Source organism: Podarcis vaucheri, assembly GCF_965113315.1.
Source record: "Podarcis vaucheri genome assembly, chromosome: 2".
Taxonomy (NCBI): Eukaryota; Metazoa; Chordata; class Lepidosauria; order Squamata; family Lacertidae; genus Podarcis; species Podarcis vaucheri.
This window is the reverse complement of record NC_138760.1, coordinates 91077746-91100176: the sequence shown is the minus strand read 5'-3', so window position 1 is coordinate 91100176 and position 22431 is coordinate 91077746. Positions and strand designations below refer to the sequence as shown.

The 22431-nt window shown below is 43.7% G+C and overlaps 1 protein-coding gene across 4 annotated transcripts in view; it reads right to left on the bottom strand.

The window, feature by feature from the left end:
• Nucleotides 1–22431, bottom strand: part of PLXNA1 (plexin A1) — a 343514-nt gene that overhangs the window by 134010 nt on the left and 187073 nt on the right. For all 4 annotated transcript variants that reach the window (XM_082209182.1, XM_082209180.1, XM_082209183.1 and 1 more), the window contains exon 8: nucleotides 21655–21754. In XM_082209182.1, coding sequence (XP_082065308.1) covers nucleotides 21655–21754 — 100 coding nt within the window. The remainder of the gene's footprint in view (nucleotides 1–21654; nucleotides 21755–22431) is intronic.

The following is a 22431-nucleotide window of genomic DNA, read 5'->3' as shown; positions in this document are numbered from 1 at the left end:
CCTATGGGCTTGCTTCGGAAGACGAAAACGTCTTGCGAGTGTTCCGATTTTTTCCCCCGCTCCCCCCTTTTTCTAAGCCGCTAAGCCTTTAATAGCCGCTTAGCCGCTAAGCCTTTAATAGCCGCTAATCCGCTAAGCCGCTAATAGTGCTAATCCGCTAAGCGGGTTGCTTCACAAGATGAAAAAACCGCTAGACGAAGAGACTTGCGGAACGGATTATTTTCGTCTTGCAAGGCACCACTGTAAGAAAAATCTATTTCATTCAAATGCAGCATCTTCATCCCCACTTCTCCATCCCTAAATTTAGAAACAGTAAGGTGCTCTTCTCTTTGGCTACTTTTCCCTGATGTTGTTGCTGGAAATACAGTTATCCCTATATCCCAACCCACCCCCAGTGGCTATTCTTCCACTTTCTTGCTTGTTGAATACCACACACACACACACACACACACACACACACACACCCCAATCCCCATATTTATTTCTGTTCCAATACAGGCATGGCCAGATGGGCAGTCTACAGGTCGCACCCATCTCTGAACCTCCCAGAGCCAGATGAAAAGTGGCGCACGAGGAACTTCATGGGCTGCTTCCTCCTTGGAAGCACCACTCCCTGATCAACTTCTCTTGGAAAGCTGTCGTTTCCAATTCTGGCAGTGCCCCTCCTAAGGGAAAATGAAAGGCAACCCTATGGGACTCCACTGTATCCTCTTTCATTTTGCACTGTGCTCAGGTTGCACCCAAGCCCCTCACCATGTGTATCATAGTTTTGGCTTGGATGGAGCCTCCTTCCCAGTTTGTACTGGACACAACAACATAATTGTGATGGGCTACAACATAGGGCTGCTCTGTCCTGCATGTTCTTCTTCATGCAGCTGGCACGAGAAGAGAACAGCTTACCCCAAAAAGGCAGTTGAGGCACACAAGGGAACCCTATAAGGGACAGTGCATACATGTGGTTTTTAAAAATACCACCAGTACAGTATTTAAATAGAACATTTCCAATGTCTCAGCATTTTTCTGGCTGTGTGCCCAAAGCACACATTTGAAGTGCCTAAAGGAAACAAAATATGGCTTAACTCCTCCCAAGTATCTGCACATGAAGTGCTAGAGACTGGTCACCCTTAGAGACCCGATATTAGGCTCTGGCAGTTCCTCTGTTTCTATAAGCTCACATTAGATACTGCCCTGTATTCATGCTGATTAATTCTTCCTCCTGCAAATCTAGTTATTTGAGCTCTGAGGATTTCTCTTTTCAGCCGCACCTCTCCCAGGACATAGTGTATTTATAGTCTCTTGTTTCTTTTCTTCCTGGGACCCCAGCCTCCTCCGCAAAACATCTTTCTCATCTGCCTTCCAAGCTGGAGAGCACAGCTAGTCTTTAGCAAGGCTGATAAAAGACATGAAGCTTAAAGTTCCTTTATCTACAAAGAGGACTCTGTTTCCTGGAGGACACTCTCAAGATGAAGCTTAAGCCTTTAACAAAGAGGATCACTACACCTGTGCATTCAGATTCTGGACAAGATGTGATTGAACCAGAGCATCAGAACCCAACTGGATCCTCTTTAAGCTGCCTTCAGTAACCACAAAGTTATCTCCATTGGAAGCACTTATAGGAGGACAAAACCATCATGATTTATTTCCCTGAAGATCAGGCTATATTCCCACCCACAAAACAGAATAGTTTGGTGAAGACAAGAGCAACTGTATGGTTGCTTAATATTTCTGCCTTCCCAGCTGTATTATTGTCCTGCAAACTATAGACCAAACAGGGACCAAAACAAACAAATCATGTGATAGCATGTGATCAACGTTCTACATGATATGGTGGGAGAGAGAAATCTAATCAAAGTGAGGGTTGCAGAAGATCCTGGCATCTCTGTAAGCACAAGCAAACTCTGCACATTTCTGTACAGATGCTAAAGAATGAAAACGTGCTTGAAAGAAACATAGGCATACATAGCAAATAGTCTTAGGACATTCTACAGTGCCAGAACTTAGTCTTACTTTTCTGACTAACAGCTGTCGTTTAACTGGCAACTTTTGTTTGTCATTTGCTTTAACAGTTTTCACTATTGTATTTTTAAATTGTGGTAACCCGTTCTGGAACCTCCTGTTGGAATGGTGAGCAAGAAATTGAAATCATCATCCCCATCATCATTATCATAGCAGCAGCAACATCAGAGAAACTTGGTTGCATCTAATCAAGCAGCATCTAATAGTTACAGCTTCATCACACAGGGCGGGGGGAATTCATAACAGGCTTTGCAAAAACATCTTGTGTGCCAAACCATGCTTAAAATCAGACAGCTGGTTTCTCTTTTTCCAGGTTTTTAACACACAGCTAGATCATTTCCTACAAACTCCCTACATGTAGCAAAGGTCTGGCCTTGACAAACGTCTTGTGGGGTAACCGTGTCACAACAGGCAACAAGCCTTTGGTGGGAACTGGATAATCTGTATTTAGAGGTGCAATAGGAGTCTAATTCCTACCACCATGACAATTCCTCTTACTGAAAGCACAATGCAAGACATGAGAGCTGTTCCACCTCCACCTCTCTTTTTTCAGCATATAGAAAATATTGACAAGCTCAACACATAGCACCACACTGGGGGGGGGGGGTTGTAACCAAAGTGTAACCCTCTCCCCGATTCATGAGGTACTTAGCAAGAAGGACTCAAAGCTTCCCCATTTCCCTTGACTAATAGCTAGAGCAAGTTTTCCCCCCTCCAAAAGTGACATAGTTACTGTAAACCTCTTTTCCCTACATCAGTATTCTCCCCTTTTCAGAAGGTATGCTGGAAATCAGAATTGGATATATAATAACAAAACTCCATGGTGTTTTAATCCAGTTGGCCATGTTTTAAAAGGTTTGGAAGTGAAAAGTCATAATTTTATCCAGCAGGAGATGCTAACAGTAGCCTGATTCACACATAATACTAAAACATGTGTTTAGCATTTAACTATGGTAAGGGATGATGTGAATTGTAGCCCCAAAACAGCTGGAGACCAAAGGTCAGGAAACACTGGCCTACAGCCACCAATCATCCCATACTACTGGACATGTAAGCTGCGGCTGATGGCAGTTGTAGTCCACAACATCTGGAGGGCATCATATTGGCAACTCCTGTTCTATGAGATCTAATAGACTATTTTCTCCTCTACAACTCACTACAATATCTAAAACCAACAAAAGAACACCCTTCTAATTGTTCCACTGTGCTACATCCGATACAGACTAGCATTCTCAGGCACTGACCCTGTGTCCCAAGAGCTTTTAGAGGTTTGTTGGAATCAGTTTTGGGGAATCTTCCACAGAACCTGCTACATTCCTTTAAGTTGCCGGCAGTCCTGTGAAATATACAAGGAACCCATGTCTTCCAAAATGAGAGAGAGAGAGAGAGAGAGAGAGAGAGAGAGAGAAAGGCCACTTGATACACCGTGCAAGCGGCCACTTTTTGAAAGCTATTTACCTTGCAAACACTTGGAGGCTTGGGAGGACTGATGAATACATACTAGGCCAATTCTTCAGCTGGTGCCAACTAACAGTGCCAGCTTTGTCCAAATTAGACATTTGGATGGTTCTGATTTTTCTGATTCCCTTTAATCATTTGAACATCACTTATAAAACATTCAGTCTTGAGCAGAGAAGCGATTTGATAACGTTCATGCACCTGGCTGCCCAGATAATAAAAGTTAAACACAAAGCCCGGTGATCAGAAAACTCCACAGAAAGAACATTAGCTTCATTGAGAGGCAAATTGCTCTTGATCCCGATCTCAAAAGTCTACTAAACGCAAAAGATACCCACTGAGTTGGCCTACCCATAAACAATGTTTAAATGTAGCGTATCATCTTGCATACTGTCATGTTTCTTGGCAAAAGAAAGAATTCTGACACGTGGGAACCACATTTTAAAATGCTTTATAACTTCTTGACCCTTAAATTTTATTTATGATTGATTTCAAATATTTTTAAAACTTCTATCCTGCCCAGGGTGGGTGGGGGGATTCAAAGCGGCTTACAGAAGTAGCATATACACAAAACCCACACCAAAATCTATAAAAAGTATTAAATAGACTTAAAAATAACTAATTTACCAAACATCATTTAAAAAAAACCACCAGCAACTAATAAATCAAAACAAAGAAACTAAAGTGAGCACACAGAGACAGAAATATTCAACAAATGCGGGAGGCTGCTTTATACAGTCAGGCCACTGGTCCATACAGTTCAGTATTGCCTACATTTAACAGCAGGTTTCCAAGACGCCCCACCACTATGCAAATAAGTGATCAAACAGAAATGTTCATGTTAATTTATGTTTCCATTTACGTGCATGTTGGTGCTATTGCTTTCTTACATTATCCATTTTGTCAGTACTTAATTGAAAACCTCAATAAACAAATAATCTAAAAAAGAAACGGAACAAACTAACCTGTCAGTAACCGACATGCCAGAAGTCATGGGGACCCGAGGGGTTCTGTCAAAGACACTGAAAAGCTACCTTTTAGAAACTTTTTTTTTTAAAATAGTTTTTATTTGCTTTTTTTTTTCCCAAGGTCAAAATACATCGTCATTGACACAACAAAAGCAGTTTTACAAAAAAGAAGAAAGTTACAAAAGAAAAAAAGAGAAAAAGAAAAAAAAAGAAAATCACTTTTCCAGATCTATTTTCATAATCAACTGGACTTCCCCACATCTTCCATCCCCTGCTTTCTTTACAATAAAAATAAATAGCAAATTGATACCTTATTTTATGTGTTTTTGTACTTTCATTTGATTATATAGTCTGTGATTTATGTTTTTCAGAATGCTAACTTAATTTCCACCATTTACCAATCTCAATACTGAAGCATATTTTTCCCGAAAACTTAACAAATTCTCAACATTCATATAACTTATAATGTTTTTGTAAATAGTCCTTAAATTTTTTCCAGTCCTCTTCCACCGCTTCTTCTCCCACATCTCGAATTCTGCCGGTCATTTCAGCTAGTTCCATGTAGTCCATCAGCTGTGAATGCCACTCTTCCAGCGTGGGTAACTCCTGTGCTTTCCAATGTTTGGCTATAAGAATTCTTGCTGCTGTAGTTGCATATAAAAAGAAAACTCTATCTTTCTTTAACACTCTCTGGCCCACAATGCCCAGGAGGAAGGCCTCTGGTTTCTTGTGAAAGGTGTACTTAAACACCTTTTTCAACTCGTTATAAATCATTTCCCAGAAAGCCTTCACCCTCGGGCATGTCCACCAGAGGTGAAAAAAGGTACCTTCAGCCTCCTTACATTTCCAACATTTATTGTCAGACAGATGATATATCTTTGCAAGTTTAACCGGGGTTATGTACCACCTGTATACCATTTTCATAATGTTTTCTTTTAGGGCACTACATGCCGTAAATTTCATACCGGTGGTCCATAACCTTTCCCAGTCTTCAGACATAATGTTGTACCCAATGTCTTGTGCCCATTTTATCATAGCTGATTTAACTGTCTCATCTTGAGTATTCCATTTAAGCAACAAGTTATACATTCTTGAAAGCACTTTAGTCTTAGGTTCAAGTAATTCTGTCTCTAGTTTTGATTTTTCCACCTGGAAACCAATTTTCTTATCTTTTTTAAAAACCTCTAAAATTTGGGCATAATGAAACCAGTCTCGCACCTTTCCCTTCAATTTTTCGAAACTCTGCAACCTCCAGGTGTCACCAACTCTTTCTATTAACTCACAATATTTTGCCCAGCCACTCTCCATGTTACGTAGTTTAATGGCCTTGGCCTCCGTCGGTGATAACCACCTCGGAGTCTTATTTTCAAATAAGTCCTTGTATTTTGTCCAGACAATGAATAGAGCTTTCCTGACAATATGGTTTTTAAACAATTTATGAGACTTTGCCTTGTCGTACCACAAATAAGCATGCCACCCAAAAGCGTTGCTATGCCCTTCCAGATCTAGGACATCTGTGTTTTCTAGCAGAAACCAATCCTTCATCCAGCAGAAGGATGCAGCTTCATAATACAATCTTAAGTCCGGCAGGGCAAATCCCCCTCTTTCCTTTGCATCTGTTAATATCTTAAATTTTATTCGGGGCTTTTTGCCCTGCCAGACAAACTTCGCAATATCCTTCTGCCACTTTCCAAAGCATTCCACTCTGTCCACGATCTGGAGGGTTTGAAACAAGAATAACATTCTTGGCAATACATTCATTTTAACTGCTGCTATCCTTCCCGACAAAGAAAGTTTCAATCTTGACCAAATTTCTAAGTCCCTTTTAATTTCAGACCAACATTTTTCATAATTGTCTTTAAACAAATTTAAATTTCTTCCAGTCAAGTTAACCCCCAGGTATTTCACTTTTGTTACCACATTTAATTCTGTTTCCTTCTGAAACCCATCCACTTCTGAAGAAGTCATATTTTTTGCCAAAACCTTGGTTTTTTGTTTGTTCAGCTTAAATCCCGCCACCCGACCAAATTCAGAAATTAACTCTAAGGCTCTTTTTGTACTGGTTTCTGGCTCCTGTACTGTCAAAACCAAATCATCTGCAAAGGCCTTCAATTTATATTGTTTTTCTCCGACCTGTATTCCTTCCACCTGTTGGTCCTTCCTAATCAAGTTCAGCAACACCTCCAGGACAGAAATAAATAACAAGGGTGATAGGGGGCATCCCTGTCGTGTCCCTTTTTCAATTTTAAACTCCTCTGTCACCACATTATTTACTATCAATTTAGCTTTTTGTTCTGAATAAATTGCTTCAATACCATTTTGGAACGCCCTTCCCACTCCCATTCCTTCCAAATTTTTCTTCATAAATTTCCAAGATACATTATCAAAGGCCTTCTCTGCGTCTATAAAAATCAAAACTGCTTTTGTGTTCATATTTGTCTGTAATAACTCCAAAACGTCGACAATGTTCCTGGTGTTGTCAGACAAATGCCTACCCGGGAGAAAGCCTGCTTGGTCTTTATGTATTACTTCATTTAAAACTTTTTTTCAGTCTATTTGCCAGAATATCAGCAAAAATTTTGTAATCCACATTTAGGAGTGAGATGGGACGGTAGTTCTTGAGTTGGGTCTTTTCAGATTCCAATTTTGGTATCAAGGTGATGAATGCCTCTTTCCACGATTCTGGTGCCCCCTTCCCTTCCATGATTTGATTACTGTCAGGGGATGATTAGCTGCTTGTGCTTAAAATTGTGCCCCTTCAGAGTTTGTGCGGCCCCACAAACCTCTGTGTGTGACAGAGCTCCTCAGACATGTCTGCTCTAGTCACTAGTAGAGTCTGACAGTGGCTGCCTGCGGAAGCGCTTCCAGCAAAGAAGTTCCTTAACGGAAACGCGTCTCCTGGACTCACGACGTGGCAGCTTCCGGCGAAGCATGGGTCTCCCTGCAGTTGCTTCTGACACCTCCCCGCTATTTTCGCTGGATGTGTCTCTCACCCCTTTCTCTCCCCTGCTGTTTCCTGCCTGGGCTGCTGCGTCTCTCTCAGCATTACTGAGATCCTCCTCCAGAGACCCCTCGCTCCCCCTCCTTGTCCCTGCTTTGGCTGCTGACTCTCTCCCAGTCTCTGGGAGCCCTACCAACTCCCTTTCCTCTGATGTCAGTTCCCTGACATCCACCTCCCCTCCAGGGCCCCCTTCTCCCCCGCCCCTACTCTCTCCTCTGGGCGGTGAGGAGCTGAAACCCCGAAAAGAATCCTCTTCATCTTCAGACGTCTCGAACATTTCCCTCCATCGGTCTTCGTTCCGACTCGCTGAATCCTCCTCCACCTCGGAATCAGAGAACCCCTCCAACTCTTCTTCTTCGTCGGTGGTGGCGAAGTATTCCCTCCGGAACCTCGCCACTGGCTGGGGTTTACGAGGGAATCTCTGATGAAAAGTTTCAATCAAAACCTCGTCATCTACATCCTCTGCCCTGACCCAGGTGTTTTCCGACTCCGGCTCCCCTTCCCCCATTACCAAATACTCTACTTGCTCTCCCTTCCACCTGGAATCGAGAATCTCCGCTACATGGTAGCTGTGTTCTTTTTCCTCCATAGCTGGTCCCCTATTGACCCTCCCCTCTCTGTCCCCTTTATACGGTGACAGCAACGACCTGTGGAACACTGGGTGCAACTTCATGTGGTTCGGTAACCGGAGTCTGAAAGCCACTGGGTTGACCTGTTGCGTGACTTCAAATGGGCCCAACCTTTTGGGTCTTAACTTCTTACAACCTCCTTTGAATGGTAACCCTTGGGTGGACAGCCACACCTGGTTCCCCACCCTAATGCTTTCCCCTTCCCTTCTGGTTTTGTCTGCCTGCCTCTTATATTCCTCCTTCGCCCTGTTTAAATTAAGTTGGAGCTGGCGATGGATCGCTTCCATTTCTTCAACGAACTGTTCTGCGGCTGGAACGCTCCAGTTCTCCCCTTCCCCCCCTGGGAAGGCTCGGGGATGACACCCGTGATTAGCCAAAAAGGGGCTCATCCCCGTGGACACGTTCTCTGCATTGTTGTAGGCAAATTCTGCCAACGCCAGCTTCTCCACCCAATCATTCTCTCTGTCATTCACATAACACCTCAAATATTGCTGGAGGACACCATTAGCTCTTTCCGCCTGCCCGTTGGTTTCTGGATGACGGGCAGTTGAGAAATTCACCTCTACATGCAATAAGCTCATGAGCTTCCTCCAGAACCTGGAAGTAAATTGTTTCCCTCGGTCAGAAACCACCCTCAAGGGGGCGCCATGCAGCCTAAACACATTTTCCACAAACAATTTAGCGGTTTCTTCCGCTGTGACCGCATGTGAGCAGGCTATAAAGTGGGCCATCTTGGTTAACAGGTCTACCACAACCATGATGGCTGTTTTCCCTTTGGACCTGGGCAGATCAGTCATGAAATCTATTGCCACTGCCTCCCATGGCCTTTCCGGCGTGGGTAGTGGTTCTAATAAACCTGCCGGTGCCCGCCTCTCCCCCTTGGCTCGTTGGCATTGGTCACACCCTCTCACATACTCCCGCACATCTTCCCTGACCTTGGGCCACCAGAATTCCCTGGTAACCAGCCACATGGTTTTGTGTTGCCCAAAATGCCCTGCTGTGGGGCTATCGTGCAGTTGCTTGAGTACCTTTTCCCTCAATTCCCCTTCAGGTATGTATAACGCTCCCTTGTAGTACAACGCCCCGTTTCTCTCCTCAAAACCCCCGGGTTTGTCTCCCTCCCTCCTGAGACCCCTGAGTTTGTCCTGGGCGTATTCATCCTGCACCGTTCCCTCTACCAGTTCCCTTTGCCCCACCAATGCCGCCCCACACACCCAGCGGTCCTCGGGAATGACATGGGTCTCTTCGGGGGCACCCTCTCCCTCCAAATATTCAGGTTTGCGTGAGAGAGCGTCCGCCCTAACGTTCTCTGGGCCTGGTACATAACAAATCTCAAAGTTAAATTTGGAGAACTCCTGGGCCCATCTCAACTGCCGTTGGTTGAGCACTCGCGCAGTTCTCCAATACTCTAGATTCTTATGGTCCGTGCACACTTGCACCTTCTGTTGTGCACCAATTAGCAGGTGCCTCCATCTCCGGAAGGCCTCATGAATCGCAAGAAGTTCCCGGTCGTACACCGTGTAGTTCCTCTCAGATTTGTTCAGCTTTCGCGAAAAGAAGGCACACGGTCGCCACTCTGACCCCTCCTTCCCCGGCTGCAGAAGAAGCACCGCCCCTATGGCTCTGTCAGAAGCGTCTGTTTCGACCCTCAGCTTTTTTTGTAAATCCCCATGTAGAAGTTGTTCATCAGAGGCGAAGGCCCTTTTCAGTTCCTCAAACGCTCGCTCCGCCTCCCCCGTCCAAACAAACTTCTTTTTACTGCTGAGACAGTCCGTGATGGGCGCCGTCAGGTGGGCGAAGTTTCGGATGAACTTACGATAAAAGTTTCCAAACCCTAGGAACCTCTGCACATCCTTCTTGGTCTTGGGTGTTTTCCATTCCAGCACCGCTTGAACCTTGCCGGGGTCCATGGCCAACCCCTTGTCTGACAAGCGGTACCCCAGGAATTCCACCTCCTTGGTATGAAACTGACACTTCTCCAGTTTCACCCACAGCCTGTTGGCTTGCAGCCTGCTCAACACTTCTCTGACGTCTCTCACATGTTGCTCCTCATTCTCCGAATACACCAACACGTCATCTAAGAAGGCCACGCAATTCTTGTAGAGCAAAGGCCCCAGTACGTGGTTCATGAAGGCTTGAAAACACGCGGAGCCTGTTTGTAATCCAAAAGGCATAACGAGGTATTCAAATGCCCCCAAAGGGGTGAACATGGTGGTCTTCCATTCATCCCCTTTCCTTATACGTATCAGGTTGTACGCCCCCCTTAGGTCCAGCTTTGTAAAAATCTTTCCTTTCCGCACCCTGGTCAAAATATCATCAATCCTGGGCATAGGAAAAGCCGCCGGCTCTGTCACTGCATTTAACCGCCTAAAGTCACATACCAGTCTCGGCTTGTCCGTGCTTTTTTTATCCACAAAAAACACTGGGCTACCCCCCGCTGCCTTGGACTCTCTGATGAAGCCTCTCTTCAGGTTCTTGTCAATGAACGCTCGCAACTCCTGCATTTCCCTGTCTGACATGGCATACAACTTGCCTACAGGAAGCTGTGCTCCAGGGAGTAAATTGATCTGGCAATCAAAGGGCCTATGCGGGGGTAGTTGGTCAGCTTCCTTCTCGCTGAATACGTCGCTGAGATCAGCATACTGTGGTGGCACCTTCCCCTTCCCCATTACTTCAGTCCCTGCCAGGGTGGCTTGGGCCCCTGCTGACCCCTTTTCCCCCCTGCAGTGTTCTAAGCAATGTGCTGAACCGAAGGAAACCACTCTTTGATGCCAGCCCACCAGCGGATCATGTAAGGCTAGCCAGCTCATTCCCAAAATAATGGGAGCGCCTCCCAAGGTGGCCACATTAAACGCTATCAGTTCTGTGTGCCTTGCCACCCTCATTATCATTGGGACGGTCTGCAAGCTAACTCCTCCTCCCAACAGTTCCCTGCCATCGATCGTGGTCACCTGCAGGGGGTTGCTTAAAGGGATAGTCTGTATCTGATGTTCAGCAGCAAACTCCTTGCTCATAAAATTGCAGGAGCTGCCTGAGTCCAACAGCGCCTTTATTTTTAGGGGGTGTCCATTTTGCAGCTCTAGCGACACTTCAATCACTAGAGCAGGTCGAGGAGCTTCTGGCACGGGCACTTTCACTGCTCTTTGGCCTGGCTGCAGTGCCCTGACGGTGGCAACCAGGCGTTGGCTTTTACCTGCTCCGTTTCTCCCTGCTCTCCCCCCTCAACTGCTCCCACCATCCCTTGCCATTCCTTCCTCTGGGGGCAGACTCTGGCAAAGTGGCCTGGCTGTTGGCAGAGATAGCATTTCCGGGCTCCCTTTCCCTCCTTCTTCGCCCCCTCACTGGGCTTTGAAATTGCGCGCGCGCGGGCTGTTCCGATTTCCATCGGCTCTGCCGGCGGGAAAGCTGGCTCAGGAATGTCTGGAATGCGGAACTCCTTCCAACGTTCCCCTCTCCCTTCCCGCCTCTCCAAAGCTCTTGCCTCCTGGCGCGCTCCAATGGTCAGCGCAGATTTGGTCAGCTGATCCATAGACACCGCCCTGGGGCTCCTGGACAGCTCGTCTTTCACAGCCGAAGAAAGACCTTCTTCAAATAGCATCTGAATGGGTGCTGCCGATAAATCCCACCCCAATCTGTGAATCAGCATGGTAAATTCAGTCCAGTACTCACGGACAGATCTGCTTCCCTGCTTGCAAGCCATTAGCTGTCTGCGCACCACCCCTTCCTCAATATCGCTGGAAAACATGATATCCATTGCACGAAAGAATTTCATAGTGTCCTTTAGGATATCATTGTGCGTTGCCATCAGGGGTCGAACCCAGTCCCGCGCCCCCTTCTCAAGATGCCCAATTACGAAAGCAACTCGCGATTCCTCATCAGGGAACTCATCAAACTGCACATTCAGGGCATATTGCATCTCGGTCCTAAAGGCATGGTAATCCTTGGGGTCCCCCCCAAACTTCTGCACCAATCCTGGTACCTTTCTGGGGAACTGAGTGGTTCTCCCCTTTTTGTCAGCATCCTGAGCCCTTCTCTCCTCGAGCCTCGCCGTCTGCAGCGCAAGTTGGACCTCCAGAGCTTGATACCTTTCTTCCAAGCTTGGACCAGCTCCAACCCCTGCCTCTCCGGTTCCGGCTGGGTTGCTCATGATGCTTTCTCCTGCACAGGCAGCGTACAAAGACTGTCAGACTGCTGTCAGGGGATGATTAGCTGCTTGTGCTTAAAATTGTGCCCCTTCAGAGTTTGTGCGGCCCCACAAACCTCTGTGTGTGACAGAGCTCCTCAGACATGTCTGCTCTAGTCACTAGTAGAGTCTGACAGTGGCTGCCTGCGGAAGCGCTTCCAGCAAAGAAGTTCCTTAACGGAAACGCGTCTCCTGGACTCACGACGTGGCAGCTTCCGGCGAAGCATGGGTCTCCCTGCAGTTGCTTCTGACACCTCCCCGCTATTTTCGCTGGATGTGTCTCTCACCCCTTTCTCTCCCCTGCTGTTTCCTGCCTGGGCTGCTGCGTCTCTCTCAGCATTACTGAGATCCTCCTCCAGAGACCCCTCGCTCCCCCTCCTTGTCCCTGCTTTGGCTGCTGACTCTCTCCCAGTCTCTGGGAGCCCTACCAACTCCCTTTCCTCTGATGTCAGTTCCCTGACAATTACATACCTCCATTAATGGCTGAACCAAATATTCCTTCAGTGTCTTATAATACTTGGAGGTAAGCCCATCTGGACCTGGGGATTTGCCTAATTGCATATTCTGAATGGCACTTTCAGTTTCCTGTTGTGTTATTTTATAGTTCAGGGCTGTTTGTTTATCTTGTGTTAGTTTTTGCAGGCCATGACTTTTTAAAAATTGGTCTATCTCAGTCTCTACTTGGTGTCCTTGGGTAAACAATTTTTTGAAATATCTCTGGAAACACTTTCTAATTTCTTCTGGTTTCTGGATACATTCTCCTTCAACCTCTAGATTGGTAACAAAGTTCAATTTTTGTCTCTTTTTCAGCTGCCATGCCAGCAGCTTCCCACATTTATTTGCCGATTCAAATGATCTTTGCTTCATCTGTTTGATTTTCCATTCAACTTCTTGATTTATTAGTTTCGCGTATTGTGCTTGATGGAATTTTATTTCCCTTAAAACCTCTTTTGATTTTGGGTTTAGTCTCAATTTTTTCTCTCCGTCTCTTATCTTCTCCAAGATCTTGTCCTTTTTACCATTCCGAAGTTTTTTCTTGATAGAATTCTGTTGTATCAGAAACCCTCTCATAACAGCTTTACTCGCGTCCCAGATTATTCTCTTTTCCACCGAAGTATTCAAATTTATTTCAAAATAATCTTTCAGCGTTTTTTGGGCCTGCTTCACAATCTCCTGGTCTCTAAATAAATAGTCATTCATTCTCCATCTGAAGGATCCAGCTGGTGTAGGTCTCAAGTCCATTTTCAAAGCATTATGGTCGGAGCAGGTTTTAGGGCAGATCTCTATTTTTTTTGTCTTAGGTGCCAGTCCTCTAGATATCCAGATTTGGTCGATTCTTGTCCAAGATAGGTGGGCTTCAGAAAAGAATGTTCCCTCTTTACCTAAAGGGTTCTTTGTTCTCCAGATATCAGTCAAGTCCATATTGTCTGTAAGTTCAAAGAAAGTCTTTGGAAGTCTGCCATCTTTGGTCAAATTTTGGTTTTGTGACTTGTCCATGTAAGTGGAGACAACCCCATTCATATCTCCCATCAAAATGATGTTGGAATAGTCAATATGGTCCAGCATTATCTCATGCAGCTTCTTGTAAAATTCCGATTTCCCATCATTTGGTGCATAAATTCCTACTATCAAAAATTTTTCTCCTTGTGCTTGTATTTTCTCCTTGTGCTTGTATTACCTTTTAGAAACTAAACCTCACGAATAATGGTTTTGCAGCAGCGGGCCAAAAAGGTGGCCGCTTAAGTGCTAACGTGACCATCAGGAAAGTGGCCGTGTCAAAACATATCCAAGAAACATGTAGCACTTGTAGGTCACAGACAAAGACCAATCTGCAACTGCTGCCTGGTGCGCCTTTAATACCCACAGAGCCTACACAAATATAGATATATACACACACGCAGTCACATGGCTATTCATGAAGGGTAAGTCTTTTAATGGTTATCAACCATGGTGACTGTTATGCCTGTGATTCTAGCTGCTGAGGACAAGCAACAGAAGAGTGCTGTTGCCTTGATGCTACGTTAGCAAGCGCTCAGATACATCTGGATGGCTGCTGTTTGAAGCACAACGATGGACTGGATGACCTTTGGCCCAGTTAACCACAGTTCTGCTTACGTTCCCCACTCTGTATGTATAGCACTAGTTATTGCCTGACAGATAATGAATTGGTCACTGAAAATGTGAGGCATAATATCACTTAGAATCTGATTTTCCTCCACAAGCCTCCTTTTAGAGACGAGGCCAGACCCTACATTCCTCAGCTTGGAAAACAGGCTAGTACGTGTGCATAGTTAAGAAGCATAGCCAAGATTAACATAGTTTAGGGGGGGGGGAGAAGTTAAGGCTAAAGAAACAGAGCATCTTGTTTGGGTTTTTAGAAAATGTTACAGAAAGACACTACTGGCATTAGTAGGCAACTGTGCTTGGAAAGACACAGGAAGTGTTTTGCTTAAGCAATTCACTTAGCAACAGGCATGGGGAATTATTTGCAGGCAAGTGCAGTTCCAATCGGATTGCTAACTGGTTGCATCTAGTACATGGTGACTAATATTTCTTTTTTCCATGATTGGTCTTTGTGAAGACCTTTAAACCCCAAAGACAGCAAGGCAAGAAGGAAACAAAGCAAAAACCCCCGATTATAAACAACCACTGTCATCAATAGCTCTAAAATGATTTTATAAATATTAATACAACCATAATTTGCTTTTTAAAATAATTCATCTAAAATTAAAATTCAACCTGGCTATAAATCAGCTTCAGTTCCTGCTTAACTGCAGGTTATTCTGCTTTTTATGTTCTGCATACATTACATTTTTTAAAAAAGTCTCATCGCGCTTGGCCTGCAATGTTCTAGTTTAAAGTGACAACTTTTGGTTTTTTAAAACCACATTTACTTTTTTATTGGGTATTTGTGTCAAACAGTGGTATATACCAGGCATATGTATTGACTCTGAGTGTACCTCGAATTGTGAGGTGATTTTTTCAGTTTCTTAAAAAAAAAAAAAGGAGGTAAAATCACCTAGCTGCACAATAACCTTTATTTGTCTGAACTCTCGCAAGGGAAACCTCTCTCATATGTCCCCCTGATTGTCCAGCAACAAAATTAGGGAAGGGAATGCGATTTCTATATCCCCACCTCAAAACAGTCAGCCCTTGTAGGAGAACCACTGTGCCCATTTTTCTGAAATTTGGCACACATCATTCCCGCAGAAGGGGCAGCTATGACAACAAATTGAATCCAGTTCTGGCAGAAAATATAGAAGTTAGAGACTTTTCCATTTTTAAGAAAAAACCCTTTAAAGGTTCCCAGCAAGCAAACACACAAAACACTGGCTGGATCTCCCTGAAATTTGGCAGGCTTAACCCACCCTGGAAAGGCTCCATTTCCCTGCAAATTTCACCAACTTATGTGAAAAGGAAAGGAAAGATTATGACTTCTTTTTAGATCCTGCATTTTAGCCAATGTGGGTGAAAGAGAGCTTCAGATTTAACAGGTCAGACATGAACCTGAACACCAAATTGAACTGGAAACCTGCCTGTGCCAAAACTTATCCAACTGTCAAGATCGAACAAACCATGAAAGACTGAGTAAGAAATCTCTCCTTCGAAGAAAACCAAGGTAAAAAAACCTTGGTAAGACAGAAAATCTAGCTCAAAAGAATCCTCGCCTCCTCTCTTCCCCCCATCCCACAGGAGCCACGATCTGCGCTCTGAAGGAACAGCAGGTGGGAATAATTTCCCAGCAGCAGACTTGGCATCTCCTCCGTGTCAGAAAGGGCCTTGATGGGACTTTCCTTTGTGCATATTACAGACTCTGTTGCCCGGATCAGAGTCCTGACTGCTCCAACCTGCTGTCCAACTTTTATACCCTAGACTAGAGCATGCTGCTGGATAAGAGCATCTTCCCAGCAGACAAGTCTAGGCAGGCCCCCGCAGGCTCTCTTCCTCCCCCCGCCTTTCCTGACAGACATTTCACCAGCAGGCCTCAATACTGAAATAGCAGGTTTCACTTCTGGTATCTTGGCACCTTTTGGGATTCTTCCGTCTCTTGGCTGCTCCTTCCTTTTTAAAGTTTAAAGAATTCATCTTGTGTGAAGAGCTGCCTTTGAAGCCATTTTATGCAGAAGAGCTTCAGGCTACCCCTTCTAATTGTTTGATTATTATTTTCTCCTGCCCATTAATCTTCCCAACCTATCACACTGTAACTGTATGACTAGAATTATAGGTTACTCAGTAATCTGAACTTCAACATTAAATTCCAATGTAATGCTAAATCATAACAAGCCTCAGCAAACCCCAGACTCCTGCACTACCCCCCTTCTCTGGAGCCTGGAAGCTTTTGCTTCAATTTTTTTACAACTAACTGCTGCTTGTGTCACCGGCAACCAGACAAACTGTGGTTTGCTGAAACAAGCCAACTTCAAACCACAGTTTATGAGGCTGACTTATTTCAACTAACCATAGATAAAATAAACCACAGTTTAGGATTTGTGCAATAACTAAACTGTCAAGAAAGCGTAAGAAAATTCCCATCTCCTCCTTTCAGTTGCACCAGAGAACGGGAGAACACATAAGCAAAAAGATCACTGAAACTTAATTCTCATAATACTATAATCAGGGATAGGAAACCCGGGTATGATGGAGGATGGCCACACATGGTTCACTAGTCCTCCCCATTACACCTGTGATGCCATTTCCCCCAGACCACTACATTTGAACACAGCCCAAGGGTCAGTCAAGTAATTTAACAAGCCTACAAAGTCACATTTTCTGAACTAGAAAAAGACTCTCTGGTAGACTATCTTACGGAGGAATTCGCAGCCCCCTGGGACTTGGATTTGGAAAAAGAGGAGTTTAAAATTGTGAGAGCCTTCAGACTCGGAAGATTAATATAATTAATATCTTAGAAAAGTTACAAGTGAAGATTAATACCAAAGCATTTTTGATATTTGTGGACGCGGAGAAAGTCTTTGACAACATTTCTTGGAGTTTTATGAAGAAGAATTTATTGGGGATGGGGGTTGGTCAAGGTTTTGGAAACGGTATAGGTGCAATTTACTCAGAACAAAAGGCTAAATTAATCGTGAACAATGTAGTGACGGAAGAATTTAAGATTGAGAAAGGAACACGACAAGGTTGCCCAATCTCTCCATTGCTTTTTATATCGGTCCTGGAGGTTTTGTTAAATATGATTAGAAGGGACCAATTGGTAAAAGGTATACAAGTGGGAGCCAAACAATACAAATTGAAAACATTTGCTGATGATTTGGTATTGACTTTACAGGAGCCAGAATCAAGCACTAAAAGAGTATTAGAACTGATTCAAGAATTTGGTCAGGTAGCAGGCTTTAAGTTGAATAAGACGAAAACTAAAGTTTTAGAGAAAAATCTAACTGAGATTGAGAGAGATAAGTTTCAGAAGGAGACAGGATTGACACTGGTTAAGAAAGTGAAATATTTAGGGGTTAACATGACTGCTAAGAATGTGAATTTATTTAAGGATAACTATGAAAAATGTTGGACTGAAGTGAAAAAGGATTTAGAAATATGGTCAAATTTGAAGCTATCGTTGTTAGGCCGAATTGCTGTGATAAAAATGAACGTATTGCCAAGAATGCTGTTTTTGTTTCAAACATTTGGCAAATTTTGGACAAAATGGACTGTTTCAAGAAGTGGCAGAGAGATATCTCTAGATTTGTCTGGCAGGGCAAGAAGCCTCGGATAAAATTTAAGATATTAACAGATGCTAAAGAAAGAGGTGGCTTTGCCCTGCCAGACCTTAAACTTTACTATGAATCAGCCGCATTTTGTTGGCTGAGAGAATGGATGCTTCTGGAAAACACGGATGTGTTGGGATTTGGAAGGTTTCAATAATGTATTTGGTTGGCATGCATATCTGTGGTATGACAAGGTTAAAGCACACAAAGCGTTCAAAAACCATATTGTCAGAAAAGCACTGTTTAATGTCTGGATAAGATATAAGGATTTGTTAGAAAATAAAACCCCAAGATGGTTGTCACCAATGGAAGCAAAGGCTCAGAAAAACTCAATATGGAGGCCAAATGGCCGAAGTATTGGGAAATTTTGGAACAAGAGGGAGACAGATTAAAACTGCAGAGTTTTGAAAAATTAAAAAACAGAGTGCGAGACTGGCTCCACTATTATCAAATAATGGAGGCATATAATTTGGACAAAAAACTAGGCTTCCAGGTGGAAAAATCAAAATTGGAAACAGAATTGCTAGACCCTAAAGTTAAGAATTTGTCAAGAATGTATAACTTGCTGTTGAAATGGAATACTCAAGATGAAATGGTAAAATCTGCTATGATTAAATGGGCACAAGATGTTAGACATAATATTATGATGGCTGACTGGGAACAGTTATGGACCACTGGTATGAAATTTACGGCATGTAATGCCTTAAAAGAGAATTTAATGAAAATGATTTACAGGTGGTACATAACACCAGTCAAGCTTGCAAAAATCTATCATTTGCCCGATAATAAATGTTGGAAATGTAATGAAACTGAAGGTACGTTCTTTCACCTTTGGTGGACATGCCCAAAGATTAAGGCATTCTGGGAGATGATCTATAATGAAATGAAAAAGGTATTTAAATATACCTTCCTGAAGAAACCAAAGGCCTTTCTCCTGGGCATGGTTAGCCAATTGGTGCCAAGGAAAGATAGGACTTTTTTATGTACGCCACAACAGCAGCAAGAATACTTTTTGCAAAGTACTGGAAGACACAAGATCTACCCACCAGGGAAGAATGGCAGATAAAGCTGATGGACTACATGGAACTGGCGGAAATGACTGGCAGAATCCGAGACCAGGGAGAAGAGTCGGTGGAATAAGATTGGAAAAAATTTAAAGTATATTTACAAAAATATTGCAAAATTAATGAATGTTAGAAGGATGCTGGAATGACGTTACATGGTTTTAGCAGAAATGTAATTAAGAATTAAGTAAAAGCTGATTGATAATGGGCCAAAAGAAAAATTTAAGGTTAGACCGTTAAGATAAATTATAGAACAAAAATTGAGAAAGATGAAAAGAATTTGCTGAAACAATTAACTGAACTAGAATACAAAAAGGGAGGTGTGAAGAGGTCGATGAAATAAGTAAATGAAAGGTAAAGATATGGAATATTGGATGTGTGTTTGAGTGTTATTGTTTCTTTTTGTTGTATTGTTGTATTGTCTTTCTATGTTTTACTTTTTATGTATTGTAATGTATGTTTTGTTAAATTTTTTATTGCTTTCTTTTTTCTTTTTTCTGTAATTTTTAAACTTCTAATAAATATCTTTAAAAAAAATACAAAGTCACATTTAAAGTATAGGATGTTTTAGCTCTTTAACATATGCTCCCTGGGGAGGGGCACATCAAAACCACCTTAATCTGTACTTAACCTGCATTCTTATCTGGAAAACAAAAAAGCAATACCAAAACACCTAAGTGGTTAAGATTGTCTTTATTGCCCCTCTGGTTATCTCCCTGGATGGCCTATATTCGAGAAACAAACTGAATACACAATATTGCTACCCCCCCCTCTCTCCTCTCTTTTCCTCTCTTCCCCCTACTGTGCATTCTCTGTGAGGGATTTAAATGGGCACACCCCTCACCCCCAGCCAGTTACTGGGCTAGCTGATAAGCACACAGTGCCTGTGCGTGAAGTCATCAGCATGCGCCAGCACCCACAGTCGGCCCAACCCACCCCTGACATGCGGTTGGGAGCAAGGGGAGGGCATCTCATACATGGTTTAGGGCAGGGGTCAGCAACCTTTTTCAGCCGTGGGCTGGTCCACCGTCCCTCTGACTATGTGGGGGGCCGGACTATTTTTTTTGGGGGGGATGAACGAATTCCTATGCCCCAGAAATGCATTTTAAATAAAAGCACACATTCTACTCATGTAAAAACACCAGGCAGGCCCCACAGATAACCCAGAGATGTATTTTAAATAAAAGGGCACATTATACTCATGTAAAAACATCCGTGGGCCGGATTAAGAAGGTGATTGGGCCGCATCTGGCCCACAGGCCTTAGGTTGCCTACCCCTGGTTTAGGGTGTTGCTGACTGTTCCCAGACTGGCTTGTGTACTTTGACATGGTGTGGCTTCAGTATAGCCATACCCTCCACTGCCCTAGAGGCTGTAGAACAGGGCTGGGGCTATGAAAGCTACAAACAGGCAACAAAAACCAAACAAGTGAACTGTAGCAGCGTTCGGTAGAAGCGTTCAGACTGGTTACTTGGGCACAGAAAATCCTTCCTTTCAGAGATCATACCACAAGCCCATTATGGGTGAGATATGGCACCCATAGCATGCAAAGGCACAATGAAAGCAGATGCCAAAGCTAAGGCCTTGTTTATTTCATTTGGAGAAACTCTTAACAAATGCCTTCGGTAACCAGGATCTTCCATTTCACCATTGCAGCCTGGGATCCAGCATGCAAACGCTCCCTTCTGGGTAGCACAGACAGTTTTGCCCTATTTAGCTTTCTGTCACAGAAACACTTGATGCCACAGAGGTCGCTCCCGTCTATAGATTGCTGTAAAGCATAAACATTGGGAGATCACAGATTTAGTTTTTATAGTTTTTTACAGTGCGGCTTATATGAAAATGAGGTTCTAAATTAGAACCTGCTGGGTGCTGATGGGCTGTATTAAAGCTATACATGAGGTTAGGCCTCTAGCAGATGCAGTCAGATCAAACTGTGCTACCAATCATCAATTCACACCTACACAGGAAACATAGGAAGCTGCTTTCTAGCAGGCCAGACACTTTGCTCATCTAGCCCAGTAATGTCTAATCTGAGAGGCAGGGGGTCTCTAAGGTCCCTGGAAGAAGTCTTTCACTCCAACTGTTATTTGATCCTTTCAACTGGAGATACCCAAGTTCTCCTCATGGGTAAGAATTCATAAATAGGGTTCTGCAGGCGAAATTACACTTCCAACTGGCAAGCAGAGCAAAACACACACACACACACACACACACACACACACACACACACAGTCATTGAGGTCCAGCAATTATGCTAAACCTGTTTACTCAGATGCTCCTGACTAAACCATTTCTTACACCAGTAGTCAATGAACACAGTGCAGTTTCTTTTCACCAAGACAAAAGAAAAGGATAATCCTCTCAGCTTGATGTGGTTTCTGATGCCCAAGAAGCTTCTTGCCCAAAGCAAACTTTAACAGCAAGGCAAGGTGGCTTGGCTTTCCTTACAATAAGTGTGGCAACCCTCAAATACCCCCCTCTGTATTTAACAAGATTTTACACTGCACACATCTGCCTTTCTCCCCAGTTTTATTATGTCTGCCACATGCTATTTGCAGCTTTCCCCCAGAATAAGCTCAAAAACCAGAGGAGGGGAAGTTGTTTTATATCACTTACGATTGGTGAACACTGCAGTTGTAAAAGACAAAATCTACAGCTGCAAACTTCTTCCCAGTCTCCTTGGATTTGAGGTAGAGCTTTACCACTCGCTTGTCGCCTAGAACAGAAAACAGGCAGAAAATAGATCAGATATTAAAGAGAGAAATAGCAGCATGGGCATCTGGGAAAACAGAGTGCAGGGTTTGGCAGCACGCAAATGAGTGAGGCTTGCAGTGACTTTGTTTGGGCTGAAGGGCAGTTCCAATGAATCCTAGTTAGCGGACAAAAACACTAGTTTATTGATGTTGAAGAGAAGTGTGAGTGACCTGCACTAAAAATCTAGCAGGATGCAGAGGATAGGTGATCCTGCTCAGCACGTAAGTAAAATGACAGGTGGAAGAAGAGTACCAGGGGCCTCCAACTGCCTAGTTCAGAGTTAACATTTGGCTTTCTACTACCTCCACAGGTAAGGAGGGAATCTGACTTTGTCAAATTTAGGAGCCTCTTGTGGAATTATTGGGAAACCTGTGGGTTATTGATCGTATTGAGGCCAGGAATCTAGGAGGTATGTAACAATTATGCCTTACTCAGCAATCAGCCCAAGCAAACCACTGGACCAGTCTCATGTTGCTATTCCCAGTTATAGTGAGAACCAGTGTTAGAAACTGAGATATGAAAGCTAGGAGCTAAATGGCACCTTAAACCTAGGTTATGGGCACAACAACGGGATGTCTAGGCACGCTTTTTTGTAACAAGAATACAAAGCTGGAAATGAATGAACTGTAGCTAAAATAT